Consider the following 25,673-nt stretch of genomic DNA (forward strand, 5'->3'; position numbering starts at 1 on the left):
ATTGGGGTGGCAATACAGTCCGCTACCATTCTCAATAGTTTCCCATCAAGGGTTCCTTTACCGCTATTATTTTATTTTACCAGGCAAGTCAGTTAAGAACTTAAGAACAAATTCTTATTTTCAATGGCGGCCTACTAACAGTGGGTTAAATGCCTTGTTCAGGGGCAAAACAACAGATTTTTACCTTGTCAGCTCAGGGATTCAATCTTGCAACCTTTCGGTTACTAGTCCAACGCTCTAACCACAAGGCTACCTGCCGCCCCCACATCATTATTGATGGATAATAGTTTTCCACCTCTCCCACACTAACTTGACCAAATTCAAAACAGCCATCCTTCTCTTTCATTATTATATATTTTATTCAAAAATATGATGGTTCACTGATCAATATTTTAATTTCACTTGAGGTTTTCCACTTTACTAGTGAAACAGACTTTGAAATGTTTGGCAAATATCGAAAGGTTTTGTTATAAATGACCCATCAAGTAGGCCTAGGGGCTATCCCTTTAGGATGATGTGAATCAAATTGAGAAAATCAAGCTGTCTGAAAAATTAGCCATGTCATGACAAGATGTTGACAATAACTTATTTTAACGTCGGCATCATCATGTCACGACTGAACTGCCCCAAACTCCCACTGATGTGACAAATTGCATAACTTCCACTTCAAATAAAAAACTGAGTTATGCTCCAACCAAGTGACTGAATAAAACCTACAACTGAGGCTGATACAGCCAATGATGTGTGTATATATATATATCATTGGATACAGCTGATATAACCCACAAGTAAACCTGCCCATAGGTAACCCCAATAGCGGAACTGAAGGAGAATGAAGGTTGGAGGGCCAATACGTTAGGTGCCAGTGTGCCTAAAAGGCTGGTGATTTTCTGGCTGTTTTTAGCTAGCCACCGTTAGCTACTTGGGGCTAACCATTGGGAAATATTACCCAGTCATAACATGAGGAAGATCTACCACCGGTAATAATTGTTTTGTATTTATAATTCGGAGTAGCTCGTAATAAGCATTCGGTTTCGTGAACGTAAAGATGGTAACAATTATATAAACAAATAATCTGTGTTGTTTTTATCTAACTAGCTAGACTAGACGCCTGAAGCTAACGGGACAGGATGTTCTTCTTGTAGGGTGTGGCATGTTAATTGACAGACAGCGTGGATAGCCAAACATAATCTAGCACCTATGCAGAGTAGCCAATCGGAAGCAAGTGTTACGAGAACCCCGACAGGAATTGCACGGAAACGACACGTGATATGTTTATAAAGCGGCAGGCGGTAGCTTTTCGGCGCCATTTCATTGTAGAACTGTTCGGCTTTTATTTAGTGGAAACATAACAGTGGACAAATTTGGAACATAAAAAGTATCCGGATCCATCCTGATGGAAACGGCCGTTAACCCGCCCCTTGACAGGTACCTTTAGGAACATTGTACCTTCAGGCTCGGGTCGGAACTGATTTTGCAGGCGTGACAATTAACACGAATCGGGACGGAATAGTTAGCGAGTATTCACTGTCGGTGCATCAGCTCGCTAACTAGTCTTTTCTCAACTCTGACACGAACCAATGAAAATATTCCGTTGGCTAGTAAGATGTAAATATAGAGATGTTTTGTTCCTAACACCCCCTTAGATAGTTAACCATACAGTGAGGTTGATAATGACTTATTGTGTGAGTCAGCCTACTCAATAACTTAGTGCTGGGGGATTGTTTAGAATTGGCTGTGGTGATGAAACGCTTCATTGAGCGGCACTGCGCCACCGCCATTTTCCTGCTATAAATCTTAATGACAGAGAAATAAACCGAGCTAGGGCCGCAGATGTGCAATTTATTTGTAGCTTATTCAGTTGCCCTAACCCGGTTGTTTACTTTCTGATGTTCGCCAGCAAACGTTAGCGTCCTGGCTAACTAGATTGGTAGCTAGCTGGATTCAGTTGTTGACATGCGATGGTTCCAAGCTAACCAGCTAAGTTAGCGTTTCCACAAATGGGGTCTCACATAAACAAGCTAGTAACATGAGGAGCTAATTGGATAGTTGTACAAGGGTTTAAGTCACAGGAGTTTGACGGTTTTGACTGACGATCCTGAGGGTATGTTTTGGCATCGGTGTGTTTACACACACTCAAAAAGGCGGCGCGGCGACACTGATCCCACGCAATGACTAAATGCTATGACTAAATAAGCGCGGAAGCCTCGCCTCTGCCGGCTGAAATGATTGCCACAGTTAAGAATGAAAGCATATCACAATTTAACTAGCTAATGCATTTGATTATTGCCTATTACCGGTTAAGACCCACATATCAAAGTGAATTCAACGAAAATACTTGGGAGATTAGGCTAAGTATAACAAGTACTCATAGAGAGAGCAGTTACCTGGGCAACATACTGTAATGACACTGGCAGGGAGCATGCCTCGAACCCTCAACCTTATAGCCCGAAGTCCAGCGCGCTATCGACTGTGCAAAAGCATGCTCAAACGGCAGTCGATATCCGTGCTTATAAATTCAGGGTCGTTATACTACTCTCTCCTTTCAAAGAGCGCGTCCTCGCGCTAGCTTGCGACTCTACGTCTTATAGGAACGCGCTCACCGGCCAAGCACACGCACTGTCGTGGATGCAAGGTCCGATCACTTCTGACACCAATGGAATGAAACAGGCCTCGAACCCTCTACCTTCTAGCCAGAAGTCCAGCACGCTATCGACTGTGCCCCAAAAGCGGCAGAGTCGATATCTGCGGCACAGTCGATATCACCCTGGGCTCCCTGCCTGTTTTATTACAGCATGCTCGAGCGGCAGAGTCGATATCTGCGCTTATAAACCCAGGGTTGTTACAAAACTGCGGCAGAGTCGATATCTGCGCTTATAAACCCAGGGTTGTTACAAAACTATCAGTCTTTCCCCCTGGTTATTAATGAATAATATTATTAATGCATTGCCTGATATTTTGCAGCTCTTTCTCCAAACGTTTAACTTAACAAGGCCATGTTGTGTTTGGGTGTGTGTAAGTCCTGAGATGGAAAATCAGCTCATGAGCTTTGCCTCCCTTTGTGTGTCAGTGGGATGGCATGTGCGTGCTCTGTGAGCCCTGGGCGACTGGGATAAAATTGGCAATCTGGTCCACACAGTGCAAAAGATGGAAGCGAATAGAGGGAGAACCTGCATGTTGTCACTATTCTACCACTGAATGCAGGTTTAACTGCCCTCAATGCTGCCCGAGGGATTTCCCATCCAGTGTTCTGGGTTGCCGGGGCTGTGCCAAAAGTGGCAGCCTATTGATAGAATCCTCGTTGCATTGGTGAGGGAGCAGATGGCAAAGGGCCTGTGTTGGCGAAGGGTTCCTTCCTAATGCTTTCCTGCTTGAATTGTGTAGCCTGCACCTAAAAGTTTGTCGTCATGAAGGTTGGCTTACAATGCACAATTAGTTGACTGTATTGACACTGACTGTAGGGCAATGAAGTATCACAAAGATCAGGCACATTGTAGCTTACTACTTTTGAAATGCCAGAGCTGAGGGATAATTTTAGCATATGAATGAGGTTCTGTATTTCTCCCCTCATACATCCCCTTCTGTCTTCCCACCGCCTGTCCTGTCTATCCCACTACTTCAACCTCTCCACCCTCTGTTCCTCTCTCCTGGTCAGCAGCTCTCTGGGAGTGGTGGGGCTGTCTGGCGGCGGGATGGAGCACCATGCCTCGGGCCAAGGCAAGCGCATGCGGAAGCCCTCGCTGCTGTATGAAGGCTTTGAGAGCCCCCAGCTGCCGTATGCGCCGCCCCCTCCCCCGGTCCAGCCCCCCGTCAGGGACCCCGGCCGGCAGGGCTGCATGACCAACCAGCTGCAGTTCCTCCAGAAGGCTATGATCAAGTCCCTGTGGAGGCACCATTTTGCCTGGCCATTCCATGAGCCAGTGGATGCCTTCAGACTCAACCTCCCAGTGAGTTACACTGTTTGTTTATAAACAAGTGTAGAGATTAGTGGTCACCAACAGTGGTCCTAGAGAGCCATAGGAGTTGCAAGCTTTTACAACCCACCACCATGTAGGCCTACACCTATGAGCGTTTGTACATAGTTTACATCCTCGCCACACCACCTTTCAACTGTCATTACTCTTTTTCTTCATTCCATTCTTTTTTATTCTAGGATTATCACAAGATCATCAAGCAGCCCATGGACATGGGAACCATCAAGAAGCGGCTGGAGAACAACTACTATCGCAGCGCCAGTGAGTGCATGCAGGACTTCAACACCATGTTCACCAACTGCTACATCTACAACAAGGTATGGCCATAATATTTACATATGTGTAGGTCAGGCTAATGCATCAATGACAACAGACCTAATATATTTATCTAATTTATCACAAGGCCTTTCCATATTCATAGCAACTGTAGATGTACCGGTGTTAACTGGATTTAGATTATAAAGTGCCTGTGACCTCTTCTCCTCTCCCAGCCCACAGATGACATAGTGCTGATGGCCCAGTCCCTGGAGAAGGTGTTCCTGCAGAAGGTGGCCCAGATGCCCCAGGAGGAGATTGAGCTGCCCCCTCCTGCCCCCAGGGGCAAACCGGGCAAGCCTGGCAAAGGAGGCCGCAAGTCCAACGGTGAGTCACTCTGGAGATTGTGGTGGGGAAAAGCAGGCAAGAGCAATGTTCAACGACGAGTTGGTGGATGTACTGTGTATGTTTGGTAAAAGATGAGTTGGAACAACCTGTTTAATGTGTAGTGCACTATACATCTTTGGCCATAATATTATTGGCAGTGTTATCACCATGGGTGTGTTCTTGGGCCTGATTTTTCTCTGCCCATCTTACAGCGTCAAAAGCTCACCAGGTCCCTGCGGTGTCCCAGTCAGCATACTCCTCCTCTGACACGGGTGACTCAGACACCCCCCCTTTGACCATGCTGCCCAAGAGTCTGCCCCCCACACAGCTGCTGAGCCTGCCCCCCACACTGCCCACCGCTAAGGTACCTCACCACACTTCACTCAAGATGCTAAGACCTGAATAGGAACTTGCTATAGTACTGTACATTGTATTGATGCTACACACTTGTTGCTGCTGCCTTCACACTGTATATTGGCTATAGAATACCATACTATAACTCTTCTCTCTCCCTGTGCAGAAGAAGGGAGTGAAGCGGAAGGCGGACACCACCACTCCCTCCACCATGATAACCATGCCCCTGGCCGTAGGAGGGGGTCGGATGGTGGGCCTGGGGAAAGGAGGCCACGGGCAAGGCCTGAGCCATGACCCCTCCACCCTCTCCCTCACCTCCCTGGGGGACATGGACCCCCCTCCCAGCCTGGTTAGAGGACCCATGGGCCCAGGGGGCCCCGTTCTGCTCCAGCCCATGATGGCTGGAGGCGGGAAGACCCTGGCTCGGCGCGGTGGCAGTGGACGCCCCATCAAGCCCCCCAAGAAAGACTTGCCGGACTCGGTGCAGCCAAAGGCGCCACGGCGGGCCAAGCTGAGTCAACAGCTGCGTTACTGTAGCAGCGTGCTGAAGGATCTGCTGTCCAAGAAACATGCGGCCTACGCCTGGCCCTTCTACAAGCCCGTGGACGCCTCGGCTCTGGGCCTGCACGACTACCACGACATCATCAAGTGCCCCATGGACCTCAGCAACATCAAGGTCAGCTTGCAAGATAGAGATGTCACATTGCCTTGACTCAATGAGAACTGAATATTACCTCCTATCTTCTCAGATTTGTTTTGCGTGGATATCTGTCACAGTATGAAACTAAGGGGGCTTATCCCTATCTGGAGTCCTCTCCTTTATATGTTGGAGTTTAAAACAGTCTCTTTTCTCTCCTATCTTTCTCTCAGAGGAGGATGGACAGTCGGGAGTACAGGGATTCGCAACAGTTTTCCGCTGACGTCCGACTCATGTTTTCCAACTGCTACAAATACAACCCCCCCGACCATGACGTAGTGGGCATGGCCCGCAAGCTGCAGGTGAGCTCGGTTCTGTCAACACAATTCACCCTGGAACCCTTAGTTCACCTTTGTTGCTTGACCTCTGTCCACTGCATGCTCAGGGGGTTTTACTTGCAATGACTGCGATATGTGGTAGTCTACCTTGGCAGAATGCAATGACTGAAAGTCACTGGATAAGTCTACTTATTGTCTAATCTATAAATTGTTTTGACTCCATTTCTCTGTCCTGTCCCTACAACTTTGTTTCTTGTGATAACTGTTATTACTGTGTAACAAAACAAAAGGGACATGATCCACAATGGAGTAAAAACAAGCTCACTCAGTTTTGTCCATCTGTCCAACTAGGACGTGTTTGAGTTCCGCTTCGCCAAGATGCCCGACGAGCCCCTCCAGCAGGCTCCTCCCAAGTCCCGAGGCATGGGCGGTGGCATGGGCGCTCACGGCGGCGGTGACTCCTCGTCTTCGTCGTCATCGTCCTCCTCCTCCTCCTCGTCAGAGAGCGAGCCCAGCAGCGAGAGCGAGAGCAGCTCGGACAGCGAGGAGGAGCGAGCACACCGCCTGGCCGAGTTACAGGACCAGGTGTGTACACAGGTAGACTCAACCCCCCGTTCACCGAACACACCGCACCACATACCTAACACAGGCCAGCTTTCATCTACACACCACAAGCATAGACTGCATCAAGAGTTTTAGACTTCTCTCCAACACAGGTTTTTTTAATATTCAGACAAATCCATGCTAGTATGCATACTTTCACTCATTTGGTGTACATGTTCATACAAGTACTCTCTGTGTTCAAACATGTATTTTCACAAGCCTGCTATTTGCTGTATTTTCTTACTGTTACACTATGGTAGGCCGTCGTTGTAAATGAGAATTTATCTTAACTGACTTGCCTAGTTAAATAAAACATTTAAATAAAATATCACAGTATTCCTTCATGATCTAGCCATATAAGTGAAGTGTATTTGTCCAGTTGAACACTCCACCTCTGGTCTGCCCCCTGGTCACAGCTCCGAGCCGTACACGAGCAGCTAGCAGCCCTCTCCCAGGGCCCAATTGTCAAGAACAAGAAGAAGAGAGAGAAGAAAGACAAGAAGGAGAAAAAGAAGAAGAAGAAGCCGGAGAAGCGAAGCCGAGGACGGCCCAGCACGGCGGGAGGGGGTGAGGACTGGGAGATGCCGACGACCAAGCCGGTGAGGACTCCGAAGAGTAAATCCAGTAGCAGGAGCTCAGCTCCCGCCTCCTCACAGGGCAAGAGAGGCCCTGGCAAGAAGAAGGGCAGCAAGTAAGCACACACTGACCTCAAACACAACCGTTCTCTTTGCTTTTATTCGCTGTTTTCAGTCTCATTTTGTAGACTTTCACATTGCTTCCTGTTCTACCTTTTCTGTTTCCTCACTTTGCTTTTTAAAAAGTTTCTTACACCATTTTCTACTTCCTCTCTTTCATCACAATCCAATTTCCAACTTGACCTGCATTTGTTTCTCTAGAAACTGCAGTGGGATTGCAGAGTACAGATTATTGTATGGGGCAGTATATCAAGTTCATTTTGATAAGAGATGAAAATATGATGAATTGAAGGTGATTTAAAAAAAAATGTAAATGTGTCAATGTAGGTTGTCATTATATTTGGCGTGGGGTCACGAGAAATGATTACAATTTTTTTTATAATTGGGTCCCCACAAGTTCAGCGTGAAGAAAATGGGCTCCGTGCTGGAAAAGTTTGCATACAATTTCTCTAGGACTACTCCACGGCCTCTAACAGCTTCCCTCTCCCTAGAAACACCAAGAAGTCCCAGGCTGCTACCATGCCCTACTACGCCCCGCCTGCATTCTCCATGCTGCCCCACTATGACTCCGAGGAGGAGGAGGAGACGTCTCCCATGTCGTACGACGAGAAGCGCCAGCTGAGCCTGGACATCAACAAGCTGCCCGGCGAAAAGCTGGGCCGCGTCGTCCACATCATCCAGTCCCGCGAGCCCTCGCTGCGCGACACCAACCCAGAGGAGATCGAGATCGACTTTGAGACGCTCAAGCCGTCGACGTTGCGCGAGCTGGAGCGCTACGTCATGACGTGCCTGAGGAAGAAGCCCCGTAAGCCCTATGGTGAGGGGAACGACTAGAAATAGCTAATGCTAGTATGGTGTGAATGGGAATGCATCATGTTGTCACTGCAGACACTTGCTAATGCCTTGTTATGCTACAAAGGACTGATGCTACAAGCTGGTGCTGTGGTGATAAAATGCTACATGCTAGCGCTCTGGTTGACTATTACCATACAAAAGGAACCAGTCTTTCACTATGGAATGTTTGGATATGTATGTGAGGGCTGAGTATGTAACCTTTAACCTGTCTTCCTGTCTGTGTGTAACAGTGAAGAAAGGGGGCCCCGGCAAGTCCAGAGAGGAACTGGCCCTGGAGAAGAAGAGTGAGCTGGAGAGGAGGCTGCAGGATGTCAGCGGACAGCTCAACTCTGGCAAGAAACCCCAGAAACCCAAGGGTGAGAGCCACATGCACGCAGACACACGGAACTGCTGTTGCACATGTAGCATTTAGCATTGAGATAAATACTAATCCTATTACCCCCTTTGTCTCTCTCTTGCAGCGGAGAAGCTCAGTGGCGTGGAGCCTCACGCCCAGCCCTCCCGCCTCAGTGGCAGCAGCTCCAGCTCGGACTCTTCCTCCTCCTCGTCATCCTCCTCCTCTGACACCAGCGAATCAGACTCGGGTTGATGAGACAGTGGGAGAGGGAGGGAACCCCCCCCCGTCGAGCTCAGGGACATGTGGCAGCCCCAGGACGAAGTCTCCTGGGACAGTCAAGGGAGGGAAAAGAGTGCCCCTCTCTCGAAAGGCACCCCAGCTAGAACAATCCAAGATGAATGATGGTGGGATTAGGGTGGAGGACGCGTGAAGGTCACTAAGGATACTGAAGACCAGAAACATATTGAGAGTTCAGCCAGGTTTAAGAACGGCTGCCATGTTAGAGCCTTTATTTTTGAAATGTCGGTAATATGACAATACGAGAGCGCCTCTGACAGTTCCCTCTGAAATGACCATTCAGGATGATGTATATCCAAGTCTTTACTGTGTTGTGGTGTCAACAAATTGCATATCTGCTTTCACTGGACATCTTCATAGCTTTTGAAACTATCAGAAATAAACAGCGCAGAAGCGTCAATCATCACTTACAACGGCTATGGAGGAGGAAGTGGTGCTCTCGGAATGTTCAGACAGAAACCGCATCGGACCAACTGACTGCACAAGACCCCCAACACAAACGCCTTGTTATCCCTCTCCTCCCTGTGTAAATACTTGTACAATTTATCTACGTTTCTTTTATAAAGAATAATTTTATGGCGATCCCCCAAAGAGGGAGACTGAGGAGTAGTGAAAGGATGTGGAGAGATGTGCTCAGCCCCATGTTGGACACTTCTTGATGTGCAATCATAGATTGATAAGAACTGAATGGGTATAAGCAGTATGGCAGAAACCCCACTTTGCCCTTCCGGAAAGCTATGTGGAGTGAGTATTGTAATGCTTACACTTATCTGTTCTCTCACTACGAGGCCGTCACTGTCTAGTGGTTGATTTTTAGATCTGGTAGTTGTCTTTTCTGTCAAGTCTTATAGCTGCAGTCACGAGTCGGTACTTTTTGTTGTTGCTTTGTTTCATTTTACATCTGTTCTTACTGCTTACAGACCAACATTCAGCTGGATATAAAGTTCAGAGGCAGGAGAGTTTTATTTCCATTCCATATGTTACTCTTGAGAGATCTAACTAATGAAACGTGTTCATGTATGGCACTTACCATTTAAGAAACAGCCCGTGTGTCATTTCTCAGGAAAGGAGTGGGTTTCTTGATGGTGACACTGCAGTCTTAATCACAGCGGTCGTAGAAACTGATCGGTTTGCAGTTCTAAGCCACTCTGTTCATTCTGTTTGTGCTTAAAGGAAAATTCTCCCAATCATTTGCCATTTTGTTTCGTTAGTCCACGGTTGATACAGTTCCACAATGTTTTGTAGGTCAGCCATAACGTTTTATAACATAGAACATTCAGAATACAGTCAGTGTCACAGTATGATGTGCTTTGTAAGCTAACTGTTGGTTAGCTGTTACATCACCATGTACACAGGAGCAGACATCCTACGTTGAAGTCTGGACCAAGAGATAGACCAGATGAGATGTATAGAAGCTAGGCTGTTAGATCTCTAAGGAAATTGTGTGTGTGTGTGTGTATATATGTATAGTACTGTATTTCAGTGTTTCTTTCTACCAGTGAGTCTATTTTCCTGTCTTGCTTTTCTTTTATACTCTATATTTATCCTCTTCCGCTTAGTCATGCTTTATTATTCCAGAACATGTCCTGAACATTGTTTTGCCTCCTGGTTGACTGGCATGCTTCTGAGCAGCAATCCAGTCATTTGAAAATTGTATATATTAAAATGAGACCTTCTATAAAGCCTTTTCTATTTGTTTGTAATATGTATACACAGTACACCCCTATTTATACAGTACCTATAGAAAGTATTCAGACCCCTTGACCTTTTGCACAAAGCATTGTTCTAAAATTGATTGAATTGTTTTCCTCATCAATCTACACACAAGACCCCATAATGACAACGCAAAAACAGGTTTTTAGAAATATTTGCTAATTTATCATTTTAAAATATCACATTTACAGTGGGGCAAAAAAGTATTATCAGCCACCAATTGTGCAAGTTCTCCCACTTGAAAAGATGAGAGGCCTGTAATTTTCATCATAGGTACACTTCAACTATTACAGACAAAATGAGAAAAAAAATCCAGAAAATCACATTGTAGGGTTTTTAATGAATTTATTTGCAAATTATGGTGGAAAATAAGTATTTGGTCAGTAACAAAAGTTTATCTCAATACTTTATATACCCTTTGTTGGCAATGACAGAGGTCAAATGTTTTCTGTAAGTCTTCACAAGGTTTTCACACACTTGCTGGTATTTTGGCCCATTCCTCCATGCAGATCTCCTCTAGAACAGTGATGTTTTGGGGCTGTTGCTGGGCAACATGGACTTTCAACTCCCTCCAAAGACTTATGGGGTTGAGATCTGGAGACTGGCTAGGCCACTCCAGGACCTTGAAATGCTTCTTACGAAGCCACTCCTTCGTTGCCCGGGCGGTGTGTTTGGGATCATTGTCATGCTGAAAGACCCAGCCACGTTTTATCTTCAATGCCCTTGCTGATGGAAGGAGGTTTTCACTCAAAATCTCACGATACATGGCCCCATTCATTCTTTCCTTTACACGGATCAGTCATCCTGGTCCCTTTGCAGAAAAACAGCCCCAAAGCATGATGTTTCCACCCCCATGCTTCACAGTAGGTATGGTGTTCTTTGGATGCAACTCGGCATTCTTTGTCCTCCAAACACGACGAGTTGAGTTTTTACCAAAAAGTAATATTTTGGTTTCATCTGACATTCTCCCAATCTTCTTCTGGATCATCCAAATGCTCTCTAGCAAACTTCAGACGGGCCTGGACATGTACTGGCTTAGGCAGGGGGACACGTCTGGCACTGCAGGATTTGAGTCCCTGGCGGCATAGTGTGTTACTGATGGTAGGCTTTGTTACTTTGGTCCCAGCTCTTTGCAGGTCATTCACTAGGTCCCCCCCCCCCCCCCCCATGTGGTTCTGGGATTTTTGCTCACCGTTCTTGTGATTATTTTGACCCCATGGGGTGAGATCTTGCGTAGAGCCCCAGATCGAGGGAGATTATCAGTGGTCTTGTATGTCTTGCATTGCCTAATAATTGCTCCCACAGTTGATTTCTTCAAACCAAGCTGCTTACCTATTGCAGATTCAGTCTCCCCAGCCTGGTGCAGGTCTACAATTTTGTTTTTGGTGTCCTTTGACAGCTCTTTTGTCTTGGCCATAGTGGAGTTTGGAGTGTGACTGTTTGAGGTTGTGGACTGATGTCTTTTATACTGATAACACGTTCAAACAGGTGCCATTAATACAGGTAACGAGTGGAGGACAGAGGAGCCTCTTAAAGGAGAAGTTACAGGTCAGTGAGAGCCAGAAATCTTGCTTGTTTGTAGGTGACCAAATACTTATTTTCCACCATAATTTGCAAATAAATTAATTTAAAATCCTACAATGTGATTTTTTTTCTTTTTTTTTCTCATTTTGTCTGTCTGTCATAGTTGAAGTGTACCTATGATGAAAATTACAGGCCTCACTCATCTTTTTAAGTTGGAGAACATGCACAATTGGTGGCTGACTAAATACTTTTTTTGCCCCACTGTACATAAATATTCAGACCCTTTACTCAGTACTTTGTTGAAGAACCTTTGGCAATGACTACAGCCTCGAATCTTATTGGGTATGACGCTACAAGCTTAGCACACCTGTATTTGGAGTTTCCCTGTTCTTTGCAGATCCTCTCAAGTTCTGTCAGGTTGGATGGGGAGCGTTGCTGCACAGCTATTTTCAGGTCTCCAGAGATGTTCGATAGGGTTCAAGTCCAGTCTCTTGCTGGGCCATTCAAGGACATTGAGACTTGTCCTGAAGCCAGTCCTGCGTTGTCTTGGCTGTGTGCTTAGGGTCGTTGTCCTGTTGGAAGGTGAACCCAGTCTGAGGTTCTGAGTGCTCTGGAACAGGTTTTCATCCAGGAACTCTGTACTTTGATCTGTTCATCTTTGCCTTGATCCTGACTAGTGTAACGGATGTGAAACGGCTAGCTAGTTAGCGGTGGTGCGCGCTAAATAGCGTTTCAATCGGTGACGTCACTTGCTCTGAGACCTTGAAGTAGTGGTTACCCTTGCTCTGCAAGGGCCGCGGCTTTTGTGGAGCGATGGGTAACGATGCTTCGTGGGTGACTGTTGATGTGTGCAGAGGGTCCCTGGTTTGGGCGAGGGGACGGTCTAAAGTTATACTGTTACACTAGTGTCCCATTCCCTGCCGCTGAAAAACATCCCCACAGCATGATGCTGCCACCACCATGCTTAACCATATGGATGGTGCCAGGTTTCCTCCAGATGTGACACTTGGCATTCAGGCCAAAGAGTTCAATCTTGGTTTCATCAGACCAGAGAATCTGGTTTCTTATGGTCAGAGTCTTTAGGTGCCTTTTTGCAAACTCCAAGTGGGCTGTCATGTGCCTTTTACTAAGGAGTGGCTTTCATCTGGCCACTCTACCACAAAGGCCTGATTGGTGGAGTGCTGCACAGATGGTTGTACTTCTGGAAGGTTCTCCCATCTCAACAGAGGAACTCAAGATTTCTGTCAGAGTGACCTTTGGGTTCTTGGTCACATCCCTGCCCAAGGCTCTTCTCCCCTTGATTGTTCGGTTTGGCAGGGCGGCCAGCTCTAGTTAGAGCCTTGATGGTTCCACACTTCTTCCATGTAAGAATGATGGAGGGCACTGTTCTTGTGGACTTTCAATGCTGCATAATTTTTTTGGTACCCTTCTCCATATCTGTGCCTCGACAATCCTGTCTCTGAGCTCTACAGACAATTCCTTCGACCTCATGGCTTGGTTTTTGCTCTGACATGCACTGTCAACTGTGGGACCTTATATAGACAGGTGTGTGCCTTTCCAAATCATGTCCAATTAATTGAATTTACCACAGGTGGACTCCAATCAAGTTGTAGAAACATCAAGGATAATCAATGGAAACAGGTTGCACCTGAGCTCAATTTCGAGTCTCATAGCAAAGGGTCTGAATACTTACGTAAATAAGGTATTTCTGTTTCTCATGGTCAGAGTCGTTAAGGGCCTTTTGGCAAACGCGCTGTCATGTGCCTTTTATTGAGGAGTGGCTTCTGTCTGGCCACTCGACCATAAAGGCCTGATTGGTGGAGTGCTGTAGAGATGGTTGTCCTTCTGGAAGGTTCTCCCATCTCCACAGGCAAACTCTAGAGCTCTGTCAGAGGGAACATCGGGTTCTGACCAATGCCCTTCTTCCCTGAATGCTCAGTTGGTCGGGCGGCCAGCTCTAAGAGTCATGGTGGTTCCAAACTAATTCCATTTAACAACGAGGGAAGCCACTGTGTTCTTGGGGACCTTCAATGCTGCAGAAATGCCCCAGATCTGTGCCTCAACTTTTCTAAATCATGTCCAATTAATTGAATTTACCACAGGTGGAGTCCAAATCAAGGAGTAGAAACATCTCAAGGATGATCAACGGAAACAGAATGCACCTGAGCTCAATATCGAGTCTCATAGCAAAGGGTCTGAATACTTATGTAAATAAGGTATTTCTGTTTTCAATTTTTTATAAATTTGGTAAAATGTATAAACCTGTTTTCGCTAAGTCATTATGAGGTATTGTGTGTAGGTTGCTGAGGATTATATAAAACAAATATTTTAAAATAAGGCTGTAACCTAACAAAATTGGGAAAAAGTCAAGGGGTCTGAATACTTTCAAAAGGCACTGTGTGTGTGTGTGTGTGTGTGTGTGTGTGTATGTGTGTGTATATACACAGCGCAAAATAATAAAGGGAACACTAAAATAACACATCCTAGATCTGAATGAATGAAATATTCTTATTAAATACTTTTTTCTTTACATAGTTGAATGTGCTGACAACAAAATCACACAAAAATGATCAATGGAAATCAAATTTATCAACCCATGGATGTCTGGATTTGGAGTCACACTCAAAATTAAAGTGGAAAACCACACTACAGGCTGATCCAACTTTGATGTAATGTCCTTAAAACAAGTCAAAATGAGGCTCAGTAGTGTGTGTGGCCTCCACGTGCCTGTATGACATCCCTACAACGCCTGGGCATACTCCTGATGAGGTGGCGGATGGTCTCCTGAGGGATCTCCTCCCAGACCTGGACTAAAGCATCCGCCAACTCCTGGACAGTTTGTGGTGCAACGTGGCGTTGGTGGATGGAGCGAGACATGATGTCCCAGATGTGCTCAATTGGATTCAGGTCTGGGGAACGGGTGGGCCAGTCCATAGCATCAATGCCTTCCTCTTGCAGGAACTGCTGACACACTCCAGCCACATGAGGTCTAGCATTGTCTTGCATTAGGAGGAACCCAGGGCCAACCGCACCAGCATATGGTCTCACAAGGGGTCTGAGGATCTCATCTCGGTACCTAATGGCAGTCAGGCTATCTCTGGCGAGCACATGGAGGGCTGTGCTGCCCCCCAAAGAAATGCCACCCCACACCATGACTGACCCACCGCCAAACCGGTCATGCTGGAGGATGTTGCAGGCATCAGAATGTTCTCCATGGCGTCTCCAGACTCTGTCACGTCTGTCACATGTGCTCAGTGTGAACCTGCTTTCATCTGTGAAGAGCACAGGGCGCCAGTGGCGAATTTGCCAATCTTGGTGTTCTCTGGCAAATGCCAAACGTCCTGCACGGTGTTGGGCTGTAAGCACAACCCCCACCTGTGGATGTCGGGCCCTCATAACACCCTCATGGAGTCTGTTTCTGACCGTTTGAGCAGACACATGCACATTTGTGGCCTGCTGGAGGTCATTTTGCAGGGCTCTGGCAGTGCTCCTCCTTACACAAAGGCGGAGGTAGCGGTCCTGCTGCTGGGTTGTTTCCCTCCTACGGCCTCCTCCAAGTGTCCTGATGTACTGGCCTGTCTCCTGGTGGCGCCTCCATGCTCTGGACACTACGCTGACAGACACAGCAAACCTTCTTGCCACAGCTCACATTGATGAGCCACTTGTGTGGGTTGTAGACTCCGTCTCATGCTACCACTAGAGTGAAAGCACCGCCAGCATTCAAAAGTGACCAAAACATCAGCCAGGAAGCATAGGAACTGAGAAGTGGTCTGTGGTCACCACCTGCAGAACCACTCCTTTGCTAATTGCCTATAATTTCCACCTGTTGTCTATTCCATTTGCACAACAGCATGTGAAATGTATTGTCAATCAGTGTTGCTTCCTAAGTGGACAGTTTGATTTCACAGAAGTGTGATTGACTCGGAGTTACATTGTGTTGTTTAAGTGTTCCCTTTATTTTTTTGAGCAGTGTAAATATATATATATATATATATATAAATAAATTAGAGGTCGACCAATTAATTGGGGCCGATTTCAAGTTTTCATAACAATCGGTAATCTGCATTTTTGGACACCGATCATGGCCGATTACATTGAATTCCACGAGGAGACTGCGTGGCAGGCTGACTATCTGTTACGCGAGTGCAGCAAGCAGCCACGGTAAGTTGCTAGCTAGCATTAAACGTATCTTATAAAAAACAATAAATAAACATAATCACTAGTTAACTACACATGGTTGATGATATTACTAGTTTATCTAGCTTGTCCTGGGTTGCATATAATCGATGCTGTGCCTTTTAATTTATCATTGTATCAAAGCCTACTTCGCCAAACGGGTGATTTAACAAGCACATTCGCGAAAAAAGCACTGTCGTTGCACCAATGTGCACCTAACCATAAACATCAACACCTTTCTTAAAATCAATACACAAGTATATATTTTTTAGCGTGCATATTTAGTTCATATTGCCTGCTAACATTAATTTCTTTTAACTAGGGAAATTGTGTCACTTCTCTTGCATTCTGTGCAACAGAGTCAAGGTATATGCAGCAATTTGGGCCGCCTGGCTCGTTGAGAACTGCAAAGACTATTCCGTCTATTCCTATTCCTTCCTAACAAAGACAGCCAACTTCGCCAAACGGGGGATGATTTAACAAAAGTGACCTCTGTCATTGCCAACAAAGGGTATATAACAAAGTATTGAGATAAACTTTTGTTATTGACCAACTACTTATTTTCCACCATAATTTGCAAATACATTCATTAAAAATCCTACAATGTGATTTTCTGGATTTTTTTCCCTCATTTTGTCTGTCATAGTTGAAGTGTACCTATGATGAAAATTACAGGCCTCTCTCATCTTTTTAAGTGGGAGAACTTGCACAATTGGTGGCTGACTAAATACTTTTTTGCCCCACTATATATATATATATATCATATAATATACACAGAGTAGAAATTTTAATGCAACAATTTCAAAGATTTTACTGAGTTACAGTTCATATAAGAGAGACAGTCAATTGAAAATCGGTCAATTTAAATAAATTAGGCCATAGCCTATGGATTGGTTTGGGTCAGAAAACCAGTCCATATCTGGTGTGTCCACCAATTTGCCTCATGCCGCGCGTTTTCCGGCTGATGATTGTGGCCTGTGGAATGTTGTCCCACTCCTCTTCAATGGCTGTGCGAAGTTGCTGGATATTGGCGGGAACATGCTGTTGTACACGTCGACCGAGAGCATCCCAAACATACTCAATGGGTGACATCTGGTGAGTATGCAGGTCATGGAAGAACTGGGACATTTCCTGCTTCCAGAAATTATGTACAGAACTGGGACATTTCCTGCTCCCAGAAATTATGTACAGAACCTTGAGACATGGGGCTGTACATTATGTTGAAAACACGAGGTGATGGCGTTGGATGAATGGAAGGACAAAGGGCCTCGGGATCTCGTCGCGGTATCTCTATCAGTGGAGGCTGCTGAGGGGAGAGAGCTCATAATAATTAGCGGAACTGAAAAAAATGAAATGGCATCAAACACCTGGAAACCATGTGTTTGGTGTATTAGATACGTTCCACTGATTCCGCTCCAGTCATTACATCGAGCACGTTCTCCCCAATTAAGATGCCACCAACCTCCTGTGCTGTGCATTCAAATTGCTATCGATAAAATGCAATTGTGTTCAATATCCATAGTTTATGACTGCCCATACCATAACCCCACAACCCCCATGAGGCACTCTTCACAACAACAAACCGCTCGCCCACACAACGCCATACATGCTGTCTGCCTGGTAGTTGAAACTGGGATTAATCCGTGAAGAAGACACTTCTCCAGCATGCCAGTGGACATCGAAGGTGAACATTTTCCCACTGAAGTCGGTGACGACGCCAAACTGCAGTTTGGCAGTTTGGCAAGACCCTGGTGAGGACAACGAGCACGCAGACGAGCTTACCTGAGAAGGTTTCTGACAGTTTGGGCAGAAATACTTTGGTTGTGCAAACCCACAGTTCCATCAATGTCCGGGTGGCTGGTCTAAGACGATCCCGCAGGTGAAGAAGCCGGATGTGGAGGTCCTGGGCTGGCGTGGTTACCCGTGGTCTGCGGTTGTGAGGCCGGTTGGACGTACAGTTTAACTAACAATAAAGGGCAGACACTGTAATGATCATGACTCCACAGTAGGTGGCAGCAGTCAGACGTGGGCTATGTCAGGCTGATCATTCAGATAGAAATGTATTGTGTAGAATGCAGAATAGGGAGTCATGTCCCAGTGCTATTTATTGAGTTTCTATCTGCAAAGTTCTGAATTTTTCACCTCTTTGATACACCCTAGTTGTGTGTAAGGTGTGCCATGCATGCTCAGAATGCCTAATGTTCTCTATGTAATAACCATAGATATGGTAATAACATCAGTGTCATCCAGATAAAAGATTTGATTGGCTGATGATATTGAGGAAGTCACCTGACACCTTCAGCAGCACTGTTTGGAGTACTACACAATAATCAGAACATTACTGATAAGCCTTACTGGACAAGTGTACTTAGGATGGGGTGCAGAGTGTTCCTGGCTTTTATACTGGGTGTTTGTCTACTGTCACACTGCCAAAGTAAGTCCACTTTCACTCTTTTCATATGAGAGAGAAAGGAAGCAGACTGGGAATTATTTTGCTTGCAAGAATCACTTTAGCATACTGCGTTCCGGTATTCTAATCCGTAAACCCATAGATGCAGACAGCTGTTTTATATCAGTTCCCATTGCTATTAAAACAACATTTTACTGAAAGGCGTAACCAAATGAATTATATTGCATTCAACATCTCTCATACTTTTTGGCAAAGCATGCTACTAGACAGCAAGATGTGTCATTTTCCGTCTTAACTTCTGTTATTGAACACAGGCAAACATTTGCTGCGGTTTTTGACCTTCTGCCAAAAAAACGTCACTAGCGACGAAGAGTATGACGTGGAGTTTGATGGAGATGAGCTCTTCTACCCAGCAGTGGACCCCTGACCCAGGACTGCCTCACGACGTGTACGTGTCCCTCGGAACCTGCCAGTACAACATCCCCCGTTGCATTGTGGGAGAAAAGAGCCCGCCAGAGGCAATAGTTGAGTGATGTTTCTGCAAAGTCACACCCCAGCTCACCCAGCACATCATTATCTGAGAACCATTTCTGAGAATGTTTCTTAGAGCTCGGTGAGAGCGTGGTTGTCCTATGGTTATTTTGCGTACAACCTTACCACAACTTTCTGGGAATGATGCAGGGTAGTTGCTTGACTTTGGAACATTCTCAGCACATTTAAGGAACTTTACAAAGTGGTATGATATTGGGAATGTTCTCAAATAGTTCAGAGAAGGTTAAAAAACAACATTCTTGTGAGAATTTCAGTACTTCAGCATAACTTTTAATCATGGTTCTATTTTGCGATGTTCTCATTGTACAGAGAATGTTAAAAAGACATTCCATAAAAACCACAAGAAAATGTTTAACGTTCTAATAATGTTATTTAGAAACATGCATTCTGTTCTCAGCGTCAATAAAACACTCTCTTGTTAACTGTGTTCAGGTGTTATGGCCATGCCCATTAATTGGCCACACCTGATCTTAATGAGTACTTGTTTTCTTTGAAATGGGGTCTGTTTGAATAGACTAAAATGAACAGCTTTGTATGCCTTAAAATGCTAGCTCCATCCTGGTGGCGCAGTGGACTAAGGTGTCTTATATAACAAATTGGTTTGGTGTTTTTCTGAACTCTGGTGCATTTAGCCCCTTAGTTCAGTTCTTTTGGACTGGTGTGAACACTATCCCTACATGTACATATTACCTCAATTAGCCCGACTAACCGGTGACTCTGCACTGGCACCACCTGTATATAGCCTCGCTACTGTTATTTTCACTGTCATTTTAGTTGTTTTTCTTATCTATTGTTTACCTAATACCTATTTTTTTAAACTTACAAGTCCTAACCAACAGTGCAATTTTTAAGAAAGCAAGGTCTAGTAAGGTCTACTACACCTGTTGTATTCGACACACTGACAAATAAACTTTGATTTGATCCGCACTCTGGAGTGCACAAAACAATGGACAAAAAAGGGTGCAGGTTATTGGTTATTTGATGAAATTCGTGCAGCATAATAACGAATTGACACTCTCCTCGAGGTGAGAGGACGAAGGAGTGCCCAAATTAGAATCCCCCCCCAACAGAGGTGCCCACCTCCCACATATACTCCCAGAGAGAGGTGGAGCTGGGGGTCCCCAACACATTCATCTGCCAGGTCAGTGATTTCCACCCAACACCCGTGGATGTGACTTGGACCAGGAACGAGCAGCCGGTGGGAGAGAGGACCGTCATTCAGACCCAGTACTACTCCAATAAAGACTTCAGCTTCAGGATCTTCTCCTACCTGAGCATCACACCTCACTACTCCTGTAGTGTGGGTCACGTCAGCCTGCAGGAACCCCTCACCAGGATCTGGGGTGAGTCACTGCTGGTGTGACCTTATACTGTAGGGTACGACGCAGAGAAAGGTGGGATGTTATTGATACTGTATTAGGGACACTAACATGTTAATTGTTTCTTCATTATATGTGTCCACAGAGGTTGAAGTGCACACGGATCACCAGACTGTAGAGACAGCAGTGTGTGTCGGAGGTGTGACTCTAGGAGTGGTGGGAGTAGCAACAGGAGTCTGGTTTATTAAAAAAGGTCTGGTTGGGCCTTAAGAACATAGGCAACAATCAGCTCTCAGCGATACAGCAAGGGCTCCATGCACCAATACCAAGGACAATTATCATATTCAGCAACCTACAACTACGCTGGTGACCAATATAATGCAGTTCACTATTTCCTACATTTGATTCATAATCTTAGTAAAATACTTGGCTATTATTATTTGTATAAAAGGAAGTGGTTGGTTACTGTTGCCAACACACCACCCAAACCAGAAATATCTCATTCTGTCCATGTGAGGGCTGATATTAACTTCAACTCATTCCACAGATTATCACTTACCGTTCAAAACGTAATAAAAAAATTGACATTTGTTGTCAGGTGTGGCAAGGGAAAACAACTATTTTCACTCAATATCAGAAACAGTTTACAGCAGTATAGCAAGGGGGGACCTTATTGGATACCAAGGTGGAGCTTAATCTTGTTCGTCACACAGTGGGATGTACCTGTCAATGATAGCTGCTTCAACTGGTAGACTTCAGTGTAGTTATTTGTCTCTATCTGGGTGACTGGATGCACCATGGCTCTCTGCTGGGTCTATTGGGTGGCTGGACTTTCTGCCATTCAGACCCGGGCAACACCAGCAGGTGAGTCAAGTCTATTTTTTGATGAAATGCATGATGTGTCTAACATACTGTATATTTTGAAGAATGTATGAAATGAAGTTGACAGATCTTTTGTGACAATACAGTATAACGACTCCACAAAGGCAATGATAAGGAGATTTACCTGAATCACGAAGCAACAACATGTTTTTTGAGTGTACCTCATGGCACAATTACATGGAAAGGGATACAACAGTCCAAATGAATAAATGTATTTGTTTCAGGTGGGTAGCAGTTCCAGGGGATAGTTGACTGTGAATATGATGACACCACTGATAATATGATCTACTTTTGTGAAAAACATATTCAACCAAAAATTGACCACCATCTATGACTCCAGGGTTCAGAAGTATGTGGGTTTTGGGGAGTTTGGCATACGCAATGCAGATCACTACAACAGCCAAGCTTGGAAAATGGCTATAAGGAAAGCAGAAGTGGAGACTATTTGCCGATACAGTGCAAGATTCTTCAAACTGAGCACTTTGGAAAGAATAGGTAAGTAATGTTTATGTTTCTTTCCTTTCTTAGTAATTTGCACATACTGTACATTTTTTAAGTCAAGTTTGATACAAATGTTGATGTTTCGGGCCGGGGACTTTCATCAGACAGACAACTTAATTTCTACATCATCCTATGTCCCAGTGTCTCCCATTGTCAAAGCCCGCCTGACCAAGCCCTCTCGCTACGGGGAGCTGTCCATGCTGGAGTGCAGCGTTCTAGGCTTCTACCCTCAGGAGGTGAGGGTGAGCTGGCTGAGAGACGGGCTGGAGACCACCATAGCCGTGACCTCCACAGACACACTGGCTAACGGGGACTGGAGATACCAGCTCCACTCCTACCTAGAGTTCAGGCCTCAGAGAGGGGAGAGTGTAAGCTGCATGGTTGAGCACCCCAGCCTTGATGAACCACTGGAGGTGGTCTGGGGTGAGAAACCTGGGGAAGAGAGGGAGTATTGTGGTCTGAAGTGAGAGCTGGAGGGAGGGGAGGACAGTTGGAATGGAAATGTAGGGGAGAGGGGTACAGAAAGAGGGAAGAACATCCTGCTTATAGCAGTGTTTTCATGAAAATGTCAATAGATTTGAAGTTACTGGATTGGTAGCAGCCATGTGGTAGAGTGTGATGTCTTGTTTTACATAATTCCATTCCCAGATACCTCAGGCCTGGATGCTAAATGGTTTAAAATGGCAATAGGGTGTGTTCCCTTTTCATTGGTGTAGCCATGGCTATTGGAGGAGGAGTTTACTACTGGTGGAAGAACAGGTAAGTCACAACATTATCACACAATGGACAGAGATTTTATGTAAACTAGAAATCTATTGTATTTTCGATTTCAAGAAGTTTCATAATGTAGACATATTTTACTGTTTCAGGTCAGGCTTTAGGCGTGTGAATAGATAAGGTAAGGCATTTTTCTATATTGTGTTTGACATTTTTTGCAAAAAAATAAACATTTCTATCCAGTGTGTGCAAATGAGGTAAGGCAATAAATAGGCCGTAGTGGCAAAGTAATTACAATTTAGCAATTAAACACTGGAGTGATAGATATGCAGAAGATGAATGTGCAAGTAGAGATACTGGGGTGCAAAGGAGCAAAGAAATAAATAACAATATGGGGATGAGGTAGTTGGATGGCCTATTTACAGATGGGCTATGTACAGGTGCAATGATCTGCTCTGACAGCTGATGCTTAAAGTTAGTGAGGGAGATATGAGTCTCCAGCTTCAGTGATTTTTGCAATTCGTTCCAGTCATTGGCAGCAGAGAACTAGAAGGAAAGGCGGCCAAAGGAGGAATTGGCTTTGGGGTTGACCAGTGAAATATACCTGCTGGAGTGAGTGCTACGGGTGGGTGGTGCTATGGTGACCAGTGAGCTGAGATAAGGCGGGGCTTTACCTAGCAAGGACTTATAGATGACCTGGTTCCAGTGGGTTTGGCGACGAATTTGAAGTGAGGGCCAGCCAACGAGAGCATACAGGTCACAGTGGTGGGTAGTACATGGGGCTTTAGTGACAAAACGGATGGCATTGTGATAGACTGCATCCAATTTGCTGAGTAGAGTGTTGGAGGCTATTTTGTAAATGACATCGCCGAAGTCGAGGATCGGTAGGATAGTCAGTTTTACGAGGGTATGTTTGGCAGTATGAGTGAAGGATGCTTTGTTGCCGATTCTACATTTAATTTTGTATTGGAGATGCTTAATGTGAGTCTGGAAGGAGAGTTTACAGTCTAACCAGACATCTAGGTATTTGTAGTTGTCCACATATTCTAAGTCAGAACCGTCCAGAGTAGTGATGCTGGATGGGCGGGCAGGTGCGGGCAGCGATCGGTTGAAGAGCATGCATTTAGTTTTACTTGCATTTAAGAGCAGTTGGAGGCCACGGAAGGAGAGTTGTATGGCATTGAAGCTCTTCTGGAGGTTAGTTAACACAGTGTCCAAAGAAGGGCCAGAAGTATACAGAATGGTGTCGTCTGCGTAGAGGTGGATCAGAGAATCACCAGCAGCAAGAGCGACATCATTGATGTATACAGAGAAAAGAGTCGGCCCGAGAATTGAACCCTGTGGCACCTCCATAGAGACTGCCAGAGGCCCAGACAACAGTCCCTCCGATTTGACACACTGAACTCTGTCTGAGAAGTAGTTGGTGAACCATTTGAGAAACCAAGGCTGTTGAGTCTGCCGATAAGAATGTGGTGATTGACAGAGTCGAAAGCCTTGGCCAGGTCGATGAATACGGCTGCACAGTATTGTCTAACATGTCTGATATATACTGCCGGAATCTTTACTTTCCATACATCAAAACAGATAATTGCATAGACAATCTTTGTGCACCCAAAATGTCACATTTTCTTATTTTTTCAGTTGTCATATTTTTTCAGCAGAAAGTTGACTGCTTCCATGTGCATGGCATAAGATAACTTTCTTTGCCCAAAATGCCACTGGTTAACAAAGCAGAAGTAATACTTTCGTTCTTTACCATACTATTCAAATTGTGTCCATGTGATGGAATCAGTTTGCTTACCATTCGTTATTTGCTTGTGTGGGACTTTCCTAGCATATATTTTCAAACACTACAGTCAGGTACATAATTACTGGCACCCTTGATAAAGATAAGCAATAAAGTCTAGAAAAGAGCTCTATTTACATGTCATCTGTCCATAGCTCTGGTTCCAAGTCCTGATGCGGTTTGTCAACCTCCAGGCAGGGTTGGGCCGATGACATGAAAATAAAGCTTTTTGGCCACGCACACCAGTGGTGGGTTTGGCGTTGACAGTATGCAGAAAAGTACCTCATTCCTATGGTAAAATACGGTGGTGCATCCTTGATCCTTGTTAAGGTCAACTGCATCATGAACATCATAACCAGTCCAAGGACATTTGACCCAAGAACCTGGTTGCCTCTGCCAGGAGGCTGACACTTGGCCACAAGTGGATCTTCCAGCAAGGCAATAACCCCCAAGCACACATCACAATCCACCAAGAAATGGTTAATTGACTGCAAAATCAACATTTTGCAAGTCTCCGGACTTGAACCCAATTGGTTTGAATTGAAGAGGGCAGTCTATAAGAGCAGACAAAGGATATCAATGATCGGGAAGGATTCTGTATGGAGGAATGGTCTAAGATCCATCCCAATGTGTTCTCCAACTCGTAGAATATTTGAGAAGAAGACTGTGTTATCCTTGCAAAGACTGGGTGCTGGAGTACTGAAAACAGGAGTACAAAAAGTATATTTTTTAGATTTGTATTACTTGTTAAACAATCTATTTCTTTATGCTCTTGTATTAGTATACTTAGTTTAAAAAAATATATATTTGTGTTTTTGTATAATAGATTTTTTGCTAATAATTATGGACCTGACTGTATGAAATGTTAACATATGTGCAGGTAATTGATGTGCATTTAGACGTTACTGCTAGATACAGGGGACACGAGGTTATACAACAAGGTCATTTTTTCTGTCTTTATATAATTGGAAATATAGACTCATTAACATGCACAGAATTGTTTGAACGTCATCTATAGCGAAAAATCATAAAATAGCACTGCTTTCTGTTATACCAGACAGGAGAAAAAGCTACTCATTATGCAAGTCCTGTCGATTGAAAACAATTACTTCAGTTGCCTTGGGACTGCACATGCACAGCGATAACAGAAAGGCTCTTCATATGAGATGTAAGAAAATTAACATTTGAAATCAATGTAAATTAACTGATCTATTTTGATAATAAAGACATTAACATATGTTCCTTTTTTTTGTTCACTCTTGTCGCACCAAAGAAATCAGCTTTGGACCTGGTTTCTGACAATTAAAATGTTTTCTTTATGTCATAGCATGTAAACAGTCAAATTACTAATATACAACATG

The 25,673-nt window shown here is 44.8% G+C and overlaps 1 protein-coding gene and 1 pseudogene across 4 annotated transcripts; both read left to right on the plus strand.

Moving 5' to 3' along the window:
* The first annotated feature begins 1,279 nt into the window (after nucleotides 1-1,279).
* On the plus strand, nucleotides 1,280-10,417 carry LOC139392745 (bromodomain-containing protein 2-like). 4 transcript variants are annotated; one of them, XM_071140990.1, is made up of 12 exons: nucleotides 1,280-1,428; nucleotides 3,656-3,947; nucleotides 4,154-4,291; nucleotides 4,466-4,616; nucleotides 4,829-4,980; nucleotides 5,137-5,646; nucleotides 5,841-5,969; nucleotides 6,297-6,530; nucleotides 6,965-7,239; nucleotides 7,735-8,060; nucleotides 8,329-8,454; nucleotides 8,560-10,417. In XM_071140990.1, exons 1-12 carry the CDS (start codon nucleotides 1,397-1,399, stop codon nucleotides 8,685-8,687), a joined length of 2,493 nt encoding a protein of 830 aa, XP_070997091.1. In that variant the 5' UTR covers nucleotides 1,280-1,396; the 3' UTR covers nucleotides 8,688-10,417. The 4 variants fall into 4 exon arrangements, with proteins under 4 accessions (XP_070997091.1, XP_070997080.1, XP_070997098.1 ...); XM_071140979.1 differs by having other exon boundaries at nucleotides 1,298-1,428; nucleotides 3,659-3,947; nucleotides 6,297-6,542; XM_071140997.1 differs by having other exon boundaries at nucleotides 1,298-1,428; nucleotides 3,659-3,947; nucleotides 8,560-10,279.
* A 10,323-nt stretch (nucleotides 10,418-20,740) lies between these two features.
* LOC139385437 (rano class II histocompatibility antigen, A beta chain-like) lies at nucleotides 20,741-22,706 on the plus strand (annotated as a pseudogene).
* Nucleotides 22,707-25,673: the final 2,967 nt, after the last annotated feature.

The sequence above is a fragment of the Oncorhynchus clarkii genome, chromosome 3 (assembly GCF_045791955.1).
Source record: "Oncorhynchus clarkii lewisi isolate Uvic-CL-2024 chromosome 3, UVic_Ocla_1.0, whole genome shotgun sequence".
NCBI classification, from domain to species: Eukaryota; Metazoa; Chordata; class Actinopteri; order Salmoniformes; family Salmonidae; genus Oncorhynchus; species Oncorhynchus clarkii.

What these genes read in the sequence shown, in the direction of transcription:
- LOC139392745 (XM_071140969.1), top strand. Translation starts at nt 1,397, where the DNA reads ATGGAAACGGCCGTTAACCCGCCCCTTGACAG. An exon ending in AGGAGGCCGCAAGTCCAACG is followed by an intron (nt 4,617 to 4,828) that starts GTGAGTCACTCT and finishes CCCATCTTACAG; the next exon opens with CGTCAAAAGCTCACCAGGTC. An exon ending in CCACACTGCCCACCGCTAAG is followed by an intron (nt 4,981 to 5,136) that starts GTACCTCACCAC and finishes CTCCCTGTGCAG; the next exon opens with AAGAAGGGAGTGAAGCGGAA.